We start from the raw sequence: 14,458 nt of genomic DNA, 5'->3' as shown, positions 1-14,458 counted from the left end.
TTAACCCAGAAATATTATATAATAGAGGAATTTTTGAGACAAGAACACAAATTTTCAGACATAGTAGAGAAGTATTTGTTCAATGTATAGGAAACCAAGTAAGAAAATTAAATTTAATATCAGAAGATTCAGAGAGAGAATTAAAAAAGAAAAATTTTAGATTCATGCATTTAGGATTAATAGTTATAGGAATAAAATGATTAATGAGGAAAAATTTAGGATGTAAGGTTTTAGTTACCATATATGATGAAAAAATTAATAATATAGATAAAAGTATGATTGCTAGTATAGAAGTTGATATGAATAATAATAATGGAATAATTTATTGTAATCCAGATTTCTTATTAACTATTAAAGATTTTTTAGATAAAATTAAAATAGAAATTCAAACAAAAGGATATTAAGAAGTTGAAAGTGGAGATAATCTATTAATTAGTATAGGATTTTTAGGAAGATGCTCAAATAATTCCCAAACAAAATATAAAATTTATATAGATAAAGTGGTAAATTTAATGAGTAGTAAAGGAATTAATATGGTTAAACCTAAAGAATATTCATCAGAACAATTGGGAGGATTAGAATGGGATATGGATAAATTTTTAGAAAATAAAGAAATAATTATAGCACCACAGGGAGCATTAACTTATAAAGATATTCATGGAAGAACTAGTTTAAGATTTTTAGATTATAATCAGGTACAAAGACAGAATGATTTTGAAGAAGAAACTAAACCTGAAGAAGAACAAAATGAACCATTTCAAAATCAAGTTCATATAGAATTAATGGATGAAGAATTAGATAAAATAATTTATCCAAAAGAATTAGAAATGAATTTAGATAATAAAGAATTATTAGAGCTTGAAGATCAAATGTATCTTAAAAAGATAATAACAGAATCTGAATATTTATATTATGATCAAGAACATAATATAAGAATAGCAATTATTAAAAAAGATAATGATTCAGAAAATTCAGATTTAAGTTATACAAAAGCACTAATGGAAGATTCTAATACATATAGAACTTTTAGTGATACTCCTTTTGATAAAACAATCAAACATGGGGCAATGGTTTATGATGGAGGATTTTTCCCAAGAGGAGCTTATCCTTTATATAACAATACAGAAGAAAAATATATAGCGAGAGGAAGTGAAAGACCCTTAGAAAAGAAAATAGAATTCCAATCAGATCATAAAGCACAAATTCTAAATATTACAACACATGATCCACATACATGGAATAATATAATAGATGTATGGAAAAATACTATAATAGAACATTATATTAGAAATTTTCAAGAAATGGAAGCTTTAGACATGTATAGATACTTAAAAACATTCTTAGGAGAAAGTGAAAAAACTATGTGGTAAGCATTTAAATTAGAAAAGAAAGAAGAATTTGAACAATTAATTAATATGGGAAGTAATTCATATAATTTTGTCAATAAGATACAAATATTAATAACAGAAGCAGACCCAAATTCAGGACATATGAGTATACAAAGAAAAGCTATGAGAAATTTAGAACAACTTAGTCTTTATAAATGGACTAAAGGAAGATATGTTAAATTTTTTTTAAATGAATATCATTATTTAACTTCAATATCATGAAATACTTTTAATCAAGAAATTGGTAATAAACTGTTTCATAAATTACCAGGACTATTAGGATAAGAAATTACAGATAAATGAAATAATTTAGCATCAGTAAAAAAAGAACCAGAAAAACAATGGAAAATAGGACAAAAAATACAACATGTAATAAGATGTCTAGAAGATAAATGTGTAGAATTACAAATTCATTTGTAATAGTAATGAAAATTTATCTAAGACTTGTCCAAAAAGAATAAATATTTATGATAAGAAAAGTACACTAATAGAATGTACTTATGAAGATTTAATACAATTAGATGAATACATTTCAGACAAAGAATCTATTTACAGTATTATATCATTAGAAGATAAAAATTTAGAAGAAAATAGAGAATCTGATTATGAAATAATAGATGAATTCTCTAACATAAGATTACAAGAAGAATCAGAATCAGAAGAAGAACTAAATTTAATGAATAACATAATTTTAGAATGTTTACATAATTGGCAAAAATATAGAGGAGCAGATAATATAGCTTGCTATTTATGCAATTGGTATCCAGTAAGAAAGCTTAGAGCTAAATGTTTAGAATGTTATAAAGAAGCAGGTATAAAATGTTTAGAAGAAAATTTAGTTTTTCTGTTAGTGTGTGTTTTGCATATGTTTATCTTTTATGCTCTCGTGACAGCTGATTGTAGGCGTCTCTTATATAAATTGTTTTAATGTTGACCATTTTTAAAAAAGTTTTGCATGATGCAATTTCTTATTTTGAAAAAAAATAAATAAATAAATATATATATATATATATATATATTCGGGGCTGCATATTACTGCTAGCATACGCATCACATTACTGTTTCCAAGCATGAATGACATATCACTGCTACCATGTCATACATTATTTTCATCACAGCCAGTACGTATGTCGTATTATCATCTTTTTCATTTTATTGTTGACATCACGTTACTTACTTCACTATAGCACTACTGATACACTGAGCTGTGCGAGCACATGATTTACTATAATGCATGATAGACCCTCTGCACATATTTTGGAAAAATGTGATATGTTACACCTTATGAGCATTTGAAGGGGAAAATGGACCCCAAATTTATTTGGTATATGTGCTGTGGATATATTGTATTGTATTACAGGATTGGTTTAGTCCATATTACAGGGGAGATGCTGCCGAAATTTTCAAAGAAAATATGCAGTATATCTTTCGAGGCAATTCATAATTCCTCGCCTATTCGAGATCGATGCATATTTCTCGAGGCAATTCGTAAGTCTTCGCTTATTGGAGCTACCCATCTTTCTGAGGCAATCTGTAAGACCTCGCCTACTTGAAAGTTTATATTTCAAGTTCGACCCGTATATAATAATACGACTCGAACTTGGGGGCTACTGTTACGTCTATTAATTATCACTTCATATTAGGCCATCTTATTGGACCCGAGCCAAGCCCATTAGTGTTGGGCCCCAAAGCCGAGGCGTCACCGAGGCCATAAAAAGTCTAGCTGAAGTGCCTATTACTTTACTCACCTCATACTGGGCTCGAACTTAGGCCCCTTAACCCGCCTTGGCCCATTTCACATCATTTCTCTATATATATGGATTCAATTCACAAGTTAAAGTATTTTCTAAATACTCTAGTCAAGTCCCCAATCTCTCTACTATTGTACTTTATATATCTATCTCCGTCCGGCCGTTGACTTGACCGTCGGAGTGCAAACGGTCGCCGGACCTTTTTTCTCTTCCGACCGCCTTTGCCTCTTGACGGGGGTGCTACATGCGCAAGTTTCGAGGGGACGAAGCTAGGGTGCCTGTTGGAGCCATTTTCGGAGGTCAACAGATGGGGCAGAGAATGGTGCTAACATAGTTCAGTCTCGAGCCAGTTTTCAACAATTTTTCAATGGTGCATCAATAAAAGCAAATGAAAGGAGCAACAGAATAAAGCAAATTCCTCAATATGTGGACTGTCGAGTGCATGATTATCAATAGCAAAGAAGTCGTCTTGAAGTTGCATTGAATCCATAATCTAACATAGATATTCACCTTCCTTTTATTTCAGCTTTGTACAAAATTTGATGAGTTAGTTTTCCATTTGTCCGAAACAATAGAAAGAGGGGTCTGTCTGATGTACATTGTGACTTTGAAATAATAAATAAACGAACAGATCAACTAACCAAAGGAGACAAGTGAATTCTTCAATAGGAGTGGTTGATTTATACCTAAAAAGCATAGTTATCCAATAACACAGAAATTCTATGATCAAAGGATAATAAGAAGACTTCCTGAAACTGTTTGCATGTATTGTTCAAAATTTAACAACATTGATTGATCAATGTATCTGCTCCTATTTTTATTTTCTAATAATTTGATGAATACAGTTTCTAACCAATAAGCAAGAAATATAAAAATGTATACAGCTCACACTACAGAAAAGCAGCAGCAACACCACCAGAAAGCTAAGTTTTATTCTCAAGTTAATCCATACAAACTTAAGTCGATTGCATAAATCTTTATTCGTCATCAGTGCTACATCTAGTCAGAGATCAGTCAAATATTTAGCAACCACATCATATCAATTTTAGTCTACTTTTCCTTCTATTTTGTTCCTCATATAGTATCGGCCTAGTGATTGGAAGGTTTCTTTAGGTTTACACAAGACGTTGCAACCACCTAAATCATCTATTCCTAGATCAAGTTTGGCTGTGCTTTATAGTTTCTTTTTCTAGAAAGTAAGATAAGACCTACTTTCTAAAAAAGTTGTGCGAAAAAAAAAGACCTACTTTCTAAAACAGTTGCATGAAAAAAAATAAAATATAAAAAAAATTCAAGAATCATATTGGACAAAGTAAGTAACTCGGAAGTTTCCTTTACTTTATGCACAAGAAAGCATGCGCTTAGTTAATTTTAAATTCAAGAATCATGTAATGGTCATTTTATAACCATTTTGTCATTTTAACGAACTGACACCCAATGCCATAAAGAATTGTATGGTTTAATAACCTTTAGGCTATAATAGATAAGAAGGTATCTTCCTTCACATGGAATCCTTTTTGACCAACCTCCTCTATTCACCACGGCATCCTTTTCAAGTCTTATTTCCTTACTGATAAGATTGAACCAAAATATCTAAAATGGTCATGTGATTCTCCATGCCATTATGACCCCATCTTCATACTTTATATATTGTCTAATTCTGCCTAAACTAAAACTTCAAATTTCAAAATCTTCGTCTATAGTTCTAAAGATACACTCCTCATAAGGACTCTAGGCTGAAATGTTGGTGCAAGCCTTGTAGCAATATGAAATTCTTGAACTGCTATCCTGCTACTCCTCCAGCATCTCATACTCATGATTGCTACTGCTACATCACACATAGCCTTAATAATGTTAACATATTCAACAGGAACTTGTTTTTGTCTAGCACCCATCAAAATGGAAAATCTAAATCAATAAAAAATATTGTAAAACTAAATAATTTTCTCTTTATTTTTCCATCAATTTTCAAAAATGGTCTCCTTAACAAATGTCCCTAATGCAAAACCAAAAAGTGGTTCTCTAATACCTTTGAGTTACACCTTAATCAGGGCTCAATCAATCTCCCATAATTACATAGTATGACTGATTAGCTTAACACCCTATACTTATACAACCTTCAATACTAGTAATCTCTAAATAAGTTTTTAATACCCTATCTTCCACACATTTATTTATTTAGTCATTTTTTATGGGTAAAGACAACATATTAAAAAGGCCAAGATGCAAGCAAAACCTTACAAAATTCAATGAAGTCAAGGAAATAAAAGCAATCAAGCGTCAAAAGAATCTAGTTATTTAGGCATATGCTGCTGTGAAGCCTATATTGTCTCGAAGCAGAAGTATGGCATATTTTGCAAGAATTATAACATCCCTTAGCTTATATATTTCCCAGCTAGATTGATTACTCAACGAGGAATATTTCCTTGTGTGTGTGAGAGAGCAGGAGAGAGAATTTTCATATAATAATACTGGGTTATGGCTTTTCTGTGCCTTGTATTATCACATTAAGCAGGAGGTAATAGCTTGGTACAGTGAATCAGTTCAAGCAACTTTTGAAATTTCAAGTACACACCAAATGTGCTCCTTCAAACCAACTCACTAGAAACTAAATGACCAAATGGTCTATACTTCCCTTTTCATCTCAAGTTTTAGCTGTGCCATACTTGGACAAAATGTTAGGTTTTCTGTTAAGTATCTAAAAGAGAACAGTATCAGGAATCCACCCTTCAGTGTGTTAGATCTATATCACTTATTGCAAATCATCATCAGAGCACCAAAATTGCAATAACAACAATGGAAAAGATGTGTCAGTGAACAGAGAATATAAATTGTCTCTCACAAATTCAAAGTGTACGAAAATCAAGGATTGAAAAACTCTAATCATTACCTTCCCAGTAATCATTGTATACATATTGAGCACATCCAAAACAGTCGACTCAAAGTGAGTTGTCGCGTCATAACTCTGTTGCATAGCAAAACAAGTGGATCAATGTTAGGAAAGCATGATAAAAGAAGGAATTTGCAAAATGGCGTTTGAAAGAAACTCACTGTGGATACAAAACAATTGTCAAGAGAGGGCTCGTTGACAGGTTCATATCTGTCATAGGTCTCAAAGAAGATCTCATCTGCTGGTCCTAGAAGATCGATCCCCGGCTTCAGTTCAATCTCAGGTTGATCAGTCTCTGCCTCTGTGGAGACAAATGCAATAAATTTCCCTTTCGGAGCAACATTATGAGAATTAGAACAACAAAACAGATACCTGCAGAGACAACAGTTCGAAACATGAGATATTAGAATGTTTACACATCTGAAATGTTAGGTATTGCTGATCACAAACTATAACAAAAAATCAAATGAAAACAGCTTGCACAAAAAGTAAAATGAAATAAAAATCTCTCAACCCAAGCACAGAACTAGATTTGACCTGTGGCGTGATACTCACTGAGACTTGTTGCCCTCCATGAATCAATTGGTTGACGACTCAATTCAGTGCAAACCAGTTAATCAAAACAAAGTCCTAATCAACCTATTATCTACTGAACAGGAGGAGGAAGATTTCATATACTAAAAAGCAGTAATTTCGATGGAATCACAACATCTTTCTTGGAAGTCTTATGTTTTTTAGAGTAAGCAATGCTGTAATATCAACTAATTATCCAGACAATGAATTTTTGTTCCACGTGGCAGTGACCATGAAACATTTTCTAACGAATTTCACAAATAAACTGCTCGCTGAGCAATTACTTTCTGCCTAACAAAAGAACTATTACATATGTATATCAGAACCAAACTGTATATATCTGCCTTACTGTCATTCAAGAACTAAATTTAGACATCCTTATTCGGAAAGGTAAGGTGAGTACTAACATGTCTGATTTGCGATCCAACTGCTTTTGAGGCAGAATAACCTGCACTGAGTGAGAATTGTTGGTATTTGGGATAGGGTGGCTCATAATTGCAATAGCCCTTGCTACTTTGCCAACCTTCCTAACCTGCAAAAGCATGCCTCACATTAATGTTTCCCATGTCCAGGTCTAAGGTGTTTCTGAGTTTCAACAAATAGTTTGGCTTTCAGAATCTAAACCCAGCTCTGGAATAAGGACCCTGGTTGCAGAACATGCATTTATAACATATTCCACAAGCACTGAACACCAACAATGCTTGTGCAGTCCTAAAGTACTCATAAATGAAGATAATGGCACGGAAGTGACTCCTGACAAAATCATGGATCAAATGACGATGTATTGAAGTCCCAAATAACGAAGAGAATTACCTTGTTAGGCAAGTAAGAAGGATCACATACGACTTTCTTACACTTAGCAGTCTCCCGCTCTGAAGTCACGCCAATAACCTTGCCTTCTTCATCAAACTCTACCTGGCATGAACACAACTTTAAATCAGTGGTTATAATAACGGAAGCAAGAAAAAGATGAGAATGGCGGCAAAAAATAGGAATAAAATAACGACGATAACTATTAACATAATATTGCAAGAAAATTGTAAGAAATGTAGTAACATCAAAACCAAAAATAGTTAGTAAGACCAACAACACAAGTAACAGCTAAGATAAATAATAAAACAAGAATGCTGAATTCTTCTCCTTGTTGTATATGCGTTCCTAAACACCTTCTCCTTATTTCCTCGGCCTCAAGTGAATAGATAACAAAAGTTACAGAGATTGCCAAAAAAAAAAAAAGAAAAAAAGAAAAAAGAGAGAGATAACAATTCCTTTCTCAATTTTGATTTCTTTGTAACTTTTCTCTATATTTTTGTTGTCTTTCTTTCATCGTATTTCCTTTTTCGTTTTAATTTTTGTCTCTCTGTGTGTATTGGGGGAGGTGTGTCATGATGCCAGTACCTTGCATTCAGGTTTATTCAACATGTAGGTCCCACCGTACACAGCGCTTAGACGAGCAAATGCCTAATAACATAGGAGTTAAAGTAAGTACAAATAAGAACAAGATCAAAAATTTAAATTAGCAAAACTCCTAATGCAAACGTGAGAGAGAGAGAGAGAAGAAAATAGAAGACAGGAGGAGGAAAGAGTAGAGAAATAAATAAGTATGCTACAACTGGCTGGTAAATAGTTATTGAAGAAAAATGCAGACCTGGGGAAGCTCTCCCAGGCCATACAAAGGATAGATATATGGAGATCCTCCTGCAAAACGTGCTAGAGATTCCGCATAAAGCTGTCACATGAACACAAGTAGTTTTTTCAGAAAGCAATAAAAGAAGTCCACACACTTCTGTATCTATTCAAGAATCCCAAAGAAAAAAACCAAAATCAGAACCACAAAATGAAAAGAGAAAAAGTGGAGACTCAATTGGGAAAAAAACCTTCATTCTCTTCACAGTATCCAAAGCAGGTTCGTCTAGGTAGTAGTCATCTCTGTGGAGAGCCAATGCATGACCAATAAAGTCGACAGTGTTGTCACCAAGACCATACTTTCTGTCAGAAATTCAGAATATTATAAGCAACAAATATATATAAAACTAACCAACGTGTCTCTGTTTTAGATACATCTCTTACTCGTGGATACCTGCTTTATTTCAAAAGCAGGTTATATGTAACATTCATCCAACAAAACATTAACTGACAGCATTATTCAATGACAATATCATTGCTTTCTGTTAGGATATAAGATTTACTTTAAAGACAAGTTGTATGCATTACACGCGTAGATGAAATATCTTACCGAAAACAAAATTTTTATTTGAAGGAACACCCAAACAGAGTAACAATAAAAATGGCAGCTCATGTTATTTGGAGATTACTTGGCTCCGGTTTAATAAACTTCCATGTAATAACTCCGTATAAATGTAGAACATTTTTTCAACCCTGAATAAAGGATCTTTCCCCTTCAATTCTTCAAGGTGAACAAAAATGATTATATGTGTGCCTCTCCCTACTCTTAGTACTTGTATCTGTTACCATTCACCCTCTATCTCTTTTTCATGGTTAATATCTGAAGGATAAACTTTTCTCCCTGAAGTTTGTCTCACAAAAGCTACAGCATGAGGTCAATAACCAAGAATCAGATGCTCCATGTGAAACGCCCACATTATACACATTTCACTAGAAATAAGAAATAAGCGGAGACTCAATAGTAAATTAGAAATGCAAGAACATCATTTTCATAAAGTTCGTCGCGTGTTATGTTTTAAAACCAAAGAAAATGTAAAAGTAACACCATACACAATGAGCTCTCTAGTCGTCACTCTCGTCAAATCCAGTCCTTCGTGTGTTTCGGGATTCTTTTCATCATAATCTTGGACAAACTTGATGAACTTACTAGCCCGGCGCTTCTCAAATAAACCCATGAGAGGAGATTTAAGGGCCTCCATGTCAGTTGCTGGCACCTTGTGAACCTAATCCATAAAGTTACCACAAAATCAGGCGAGTTTTGACGTTGATGGCTGAAGTTAAACCGAAATTCAACATCTAGTCAATCATATACCTTCCCTTTGTTGTACACATAGCTGCCATCAACAGCTTTGAAGTGCAAATATTTAGTTACATCAGTATGAATAAGGACCCGTACAAGAGCACCATTTGCCATGATAAACTGAAAATATAAATGGCCAAAATCCATGAATAATAAGAAAAAATGAAAATTACTGAAGAGCATCCAAAATGTAAGGGAACGGAAACCTTAGGAATCATGTCAACATTATAATCTCTACTAGAACCCAAGTGAGCTGGAGGCTTATCACTTCCTCTAAACCTTTTCCAGAGCTGTAAATTGTCAATCCCAGCAAAAAAATCAGAACAAAAATGGCACCACACTTAATAGAGAGAGAAAGAGAGGAGGGAAATGAAAGAACACCTGAACAAGATAGAGTGAAGTTGATTCTCCACCATAATAGTCATTCCTGTCCATATGAAGGACCTGTTTAGCGAGGGAAAAGTTCAAGTTAGAGGACTGCTAGAATAAATATACTAGCCAAAAGCAAATGACACAAAATCAAAGAAATATCTTAGAATTTTAAATGATACAAAATCAAAGAAATATCTTAGAATTTTAAGTAGACATGAGCAAAAATGAGTTAAAGCCTAAAGCTTTTGAGTTCCATAATTATCTAGCAGATATGATACAAAATCAAAAAAATATCTTAGAATTTTAAGTATTGTGCAAGGATGAGTTAAAGCCTAAAGCTTTTGAGTTACATAATTATGTAGCAGGTATCCCTACAGTAACATAAAAATTATAGACAACTTTCACAGAATCTAGCTTATGGTATAATCGCTTCCACTCTTGTGGAAATGAAATGTCATTATTAGAATAAAGGCAGCACCATATGCAGCGGACAGCACTCAGATCGAAGTAAAGTATATTACAAGGAAAAAAAAATCAAGTCAAGTTAATGAGATCAGGGGGCACAGAGGGGAAAGTACTAAAGCAATTTTTAGCACAATGATACAGTAAAATATTCATAACTGGTTCAATATGCCAGCTAAACAACTGGAATAGTCAACAATTTCAGATCAAAACCAAAATATCTTTTGTTCCCGAAATAAAACTCTTCTTGAAAACATTCAACGTAATATATACCATCCAAATCTCCAGATTCTCGTACTTCCAGAATTGAAAGTAGTTATATGAAACTTCAATTAGATTGATATCCCACCACAGCATTACTAACACAGTACATTGACATGACCACTCACACTTGCCCAAAAATAATTCCTCCAACAAATGATAAGATATCAATAGGCAATAGCTTTATAATGTAAATACCTTAAATATGTTACTGTGAGCAGGAATGCAAGTACAAATAAAACTTTATACTCAAACCATTGCCATGAAAGAGAATGCTCAACATAAAAATAAATATAAAAATCTTTTAAATTTCACCTGAATGCTCCAGATAGGTATAAAAACCAAAAGCAAGACTGAAAAAAAAAAAAAAAAGAAGAATTCATTTTATGAATGTCACCAGGTCTTGCACTGCTAATTACATACATCAGTCCAGTCGTGCAAGAAAAGATAGAAAACATATCTTTCTTCTAAGTTAACTCAATAAAAAGTTATCTTCAGGATATAATTTGCTTAAATCTAATCATAAGTCATATTTTTACAGGAGATTACCAATCATGTGATGGAATTTATTAAATCTTACTGCTCAAGAATTGCCATTTACTTCTGAACATTAAACATGTAACAAATAAGTATATAAAGAAAAATGTAAGACATTTTCCCAGAATCCTAAAAACCAATAAGTTTAGGGAAGAGACAGAAATTCCTCGTCTTAAAAGAGGGAGTTATGTTCAATTATTCCCCCATAACAATCCTAATGAGAGTTCCTGATCATGGTTCTGGAATTTCCTCCCACTATTCTGACAGCCAATGACAAACTAGCTCACATCATTGAGTAACTCCTTTCATGAGATACAAGCTTTTCACGGTCTACTATCAGGTATGCAAAAGTGAGATATGGTCTATGACAATGGCGGAACCAAGATCATGAGTGAGCATGGGAGGCCATTGACCATTGATCGCCGACCGCAATAAAAACAAAATATATTGATTACTTTGCTAAAACTGAATGTATATAATTCCGCTTTATTTAATATTAATATTCACCAAATGTCATAGTGGCCAAGTTTTGCATAATTCAAAATGGGAGCACAAGTTCGAATCTTTCCAATTGTATTAAAACTTCTAAAACTGAACATATATAATTATGTTATATTTAATGTTAAAGTTCATCAAATACCATAATAGTCAAGCTTTTTCATAATCCAAATGAGAGCACACAAGTTCGAATCCTACCAATTACATTTGTTTTGGTAAAAAATGTTGAACTAAAATAATTGCACAAAAAATTTCTTCAATAGAGATTCGATCCCAAGACTTCCGGTTGAGAAATGGAAGCTCTAACCAACTGAGCTACAAGAGATGTTTGAAAACAAAAGAAATTACCAAATATATTATGCACACAATTTATCCATTGATACCAAAAAAATTATTTCGGGGAATCCAGCCCGCGTGGCTGCAGGTGCTCATTGGGTGCTGGATCCATTGGTGGTATACAATCAGACAACTTAATCCCCTGCTTATTCCCTTATATTACTTAGTAAAACAAGCTTTCTCGCTAGTCGCTCACGATTTCAAAGTGAAACAATTTTCTACTTCTTTCCTTTCATTTTATCCTCTCCCAAAATTTAAGCTTCCAAATTATGAGCATTGAACAATGCAAATTTTTTTAAGGAATTGGAGAAAAATTGAAATATGCATAACTATTGTGAATGAAAACAAACTCACCTCTTTATGGCTTATCTAAAATGGAAAAATTTATTTCAACAATAAACATAAATTTCATTAATCATGTGGATAAAAGTATCTTCTAATCTTCAAATGGGAAAAGTGAAGTCGAGGATGCAATACATATTTAAAACGAGGATAACTAAAGATAATGAATGCCCTTGAACAACTAAACTCATAATGATGTAGGACAATCCTATTGTAAATAGGATAAATGTTAGATATTTATAATAAGATATTTAGTTGTAAAGGGTTTTATCTTTTATTTTTATTTTTATTTTAGAATAGGATTACTAATTTTCTTGTATAGTTGTGATAGGACTTTCTTATTTGATTAGGACTATAGTTTCAATTTCATAGTATTAGCAGAAGTAGGGGGATAATCTTGCCTATAAATATAGAAGCATTGTACACTTTTTTCATAACAATCAATTATTATTTAATATATATAAAACAAATTGTTCCAATAATCGTTCTTATTTACTACATACTTCTTATTGCAAGAATTTTACAAACGCCGCCGCACCAAATTTATATTAGAGCAAGGTTTACTTTTGGTTGAGGCTACTTGTGGTGGTAGTGGCACGCACCTTAGCGACGATGATTGAAGGATTGCAAAGCCAACCTTGACTTATAATTTGGAATAAAGGATGGATATGCTTGAAGACGCATCTTACAAGAATTGCAGATTTTAACTACTATGAAAATTGGTTGTCTCAACAAGCATAATATACAGCAACATATGGCTAGAGAATTTTCCCGAGTCCCAGCCAAGTTTGAATACACACAAGTTATCAAAGATTTTTCCTACAACAAAACTGGAGGACGATTTTTTTCAAGTGAGAAAGATTGATGTAGATCAATCCTATTGTAAATAGGATAAAAGTTGGATATTTATAATAAGATATCTAGTTGTGATATATTTTATCCTTTCATTCTTATTTTTAGTTTAGAATAGGATTTCTAGTTTTCTTGTATAGTTGTGATATGATTTTTATTTTTTATTTGATTAGGACTATAGTTTCAATTTCTTAGTAGTAATTACAGAGGCACTGTACACTTTTTTATAACAATCAATTATTATCCAACTAATCCTCAGGAATGCATAAGAATGATAAAAACATAGATCTACTGATAAGGTTCTTTCTCTTTTGCTTCAAATATCCTATTGTTTCTCTCTATCCATGTCACCTGGAAAATAGCCGAAACTATAAACTTCCACATGATCACACCCTTTTTACCCTTACTGAACACGGAAGCCATTTGATCAGTCCATGTATTCTGAACTTAACAAATTCCAATTTTAAATGGATCATTAGATTGAATGGAAGTATTTCCCATAAGTTAGATTTTTAGCATAAAAAAGAACCAAGGAAATGGAAATGTTATGTTACTTATTGTAGGCCTTGGACCCGACACAAGTGAAGATACATGGTTTGTAAGCATTAATCAACTAAATAGACATAAATACTAATACGATATCATATGAAAACATTGAAATGATCCATAAATCTCGATATGCTAAGTAAATGAATAAGTAGTAAATAAATACAAAGTTTCACTTAAAAATGAAAAACAGAAGCAAAGAACACCTTAAGGCCATCGACGGAGAGTAGACCGCTGAGGATGCATTCCTTGAGACCAGTCCCCAGCACTATCACATCGTACTCTTCATCCATCTTTCCTTAAATCAATTCTTTGATGGATGGAATTGATTGACTGATGATCAAATAAAATTGAAAGAATATAAACAAAGATCAACCGTATAAGAGAAGAAATTAATATGGTTTTTTAGGTGAGACAGAGTAAGAAGCTTGAATATATGGAGTGTTTGATTACTATTTTTTTTATGGAAAACATTTTTCAACTTTTGAAAATATGTCTAATTTTCCTTTTTTTAAGGAAAATATTTTTCTTGGGTAGATGTGATTTTTATTTTCCACAAAAGATGAAAAATATTTTCTTTTCTAGATAATATTTTTTATGTCAATCAAACACACTCTAAATAATTATTTTCAATTTTACCCTTATAAAACGATTATTTTCAAAT

The 14,458-nt window shown here is 32.5% G+C and overlaps 1 protein-coding gene across 5 annotated transcripts in view; it reads right to left on the bottom strand.

Annotated features, from left to right (window-relative positions):
- Positions 1-14,222, bottom strand: part of LOC111390749 (guanosine nucleotide diphosphate dissociation inhibitor 2-like) — a 31,409-nt gene extending 17,187 nt beyond the window's left edge. For 4 of the 5 annotated variants that reach the window (XR_002701977.1, XM_023015851.1, XM_023015850.1 and 1 more), the window contains exons 1-12: positions 14,001-14,222; positions 9,970-10,032; positions 9,795-9,878; positions 9,601-9,708; positions 9,339-9,511; positions 8,480-8,591; positions 8,251-8,331; positions 8,001-8,063; positions 7,416-7,517; positions 7,010-7,134; positions 6,191-6,401; positions 6,030-6,104 (exon numbers count right to left, since the gene is read on the bottom strand). Coding sequence is in view for 4 of the 5 variants with exons in the window: in XM_023015851.1 (XP_022871619.1) it covers positions 6,030-6,104; positions 6,191-6,401; positions 7,010-7,134; positions 7,416-7,517; positions 8,001-8,063; positions 8,251-8,331; positions 8,480-8,591; positions 9,339-9,511; positions 9,601-9,708; positions 9,795-9,878; positions 9,970-10,032; positions 14,001-14,087 (1,284 nt within the window). In the remaining variant the exon portion in view is untranslated. Of the gene's footprint in view, positions 1-6,029; positions 6,105-6,190; positions 6,402-7,009; positions 7,135-7,415; positions 7,518-8,000; positions 8,064-8,250; positions 8,332-8,479; positions 8,592-9,338; positions 9,512-9,600; positions 9,709-9,794; positions 9,879-9,969; positions 10,033-14,000 lie in introns of those variants that run through there. The other variant, XM_023015852.1, reaches the window with a different exon arrangement.
- Positions 14,223-14,458: the final 236 nt, after the last annotated feature.

This window comes from Olea europaea, unplaced genomic scaffold (assembly GCF_002742605.1).
Source record: "Olea europaea var. sylvestris unplaced genomic scaffold, O_europaea_v1 scaffold713, whole genome shotgun sequence".
In the NCBI taxonomy this organism is placed as follows: domain Eukaryota; kingdom Viridiplantae; phylum Streptophyta; class Magnoliopsida; order Lamiales; family Oleaceae; genus Olea; species Olea europaea.
Note: the sequence above shows the minus strand (reverse complement) of the source record. Positions and strands in the feature narration are given on the sequence as shown.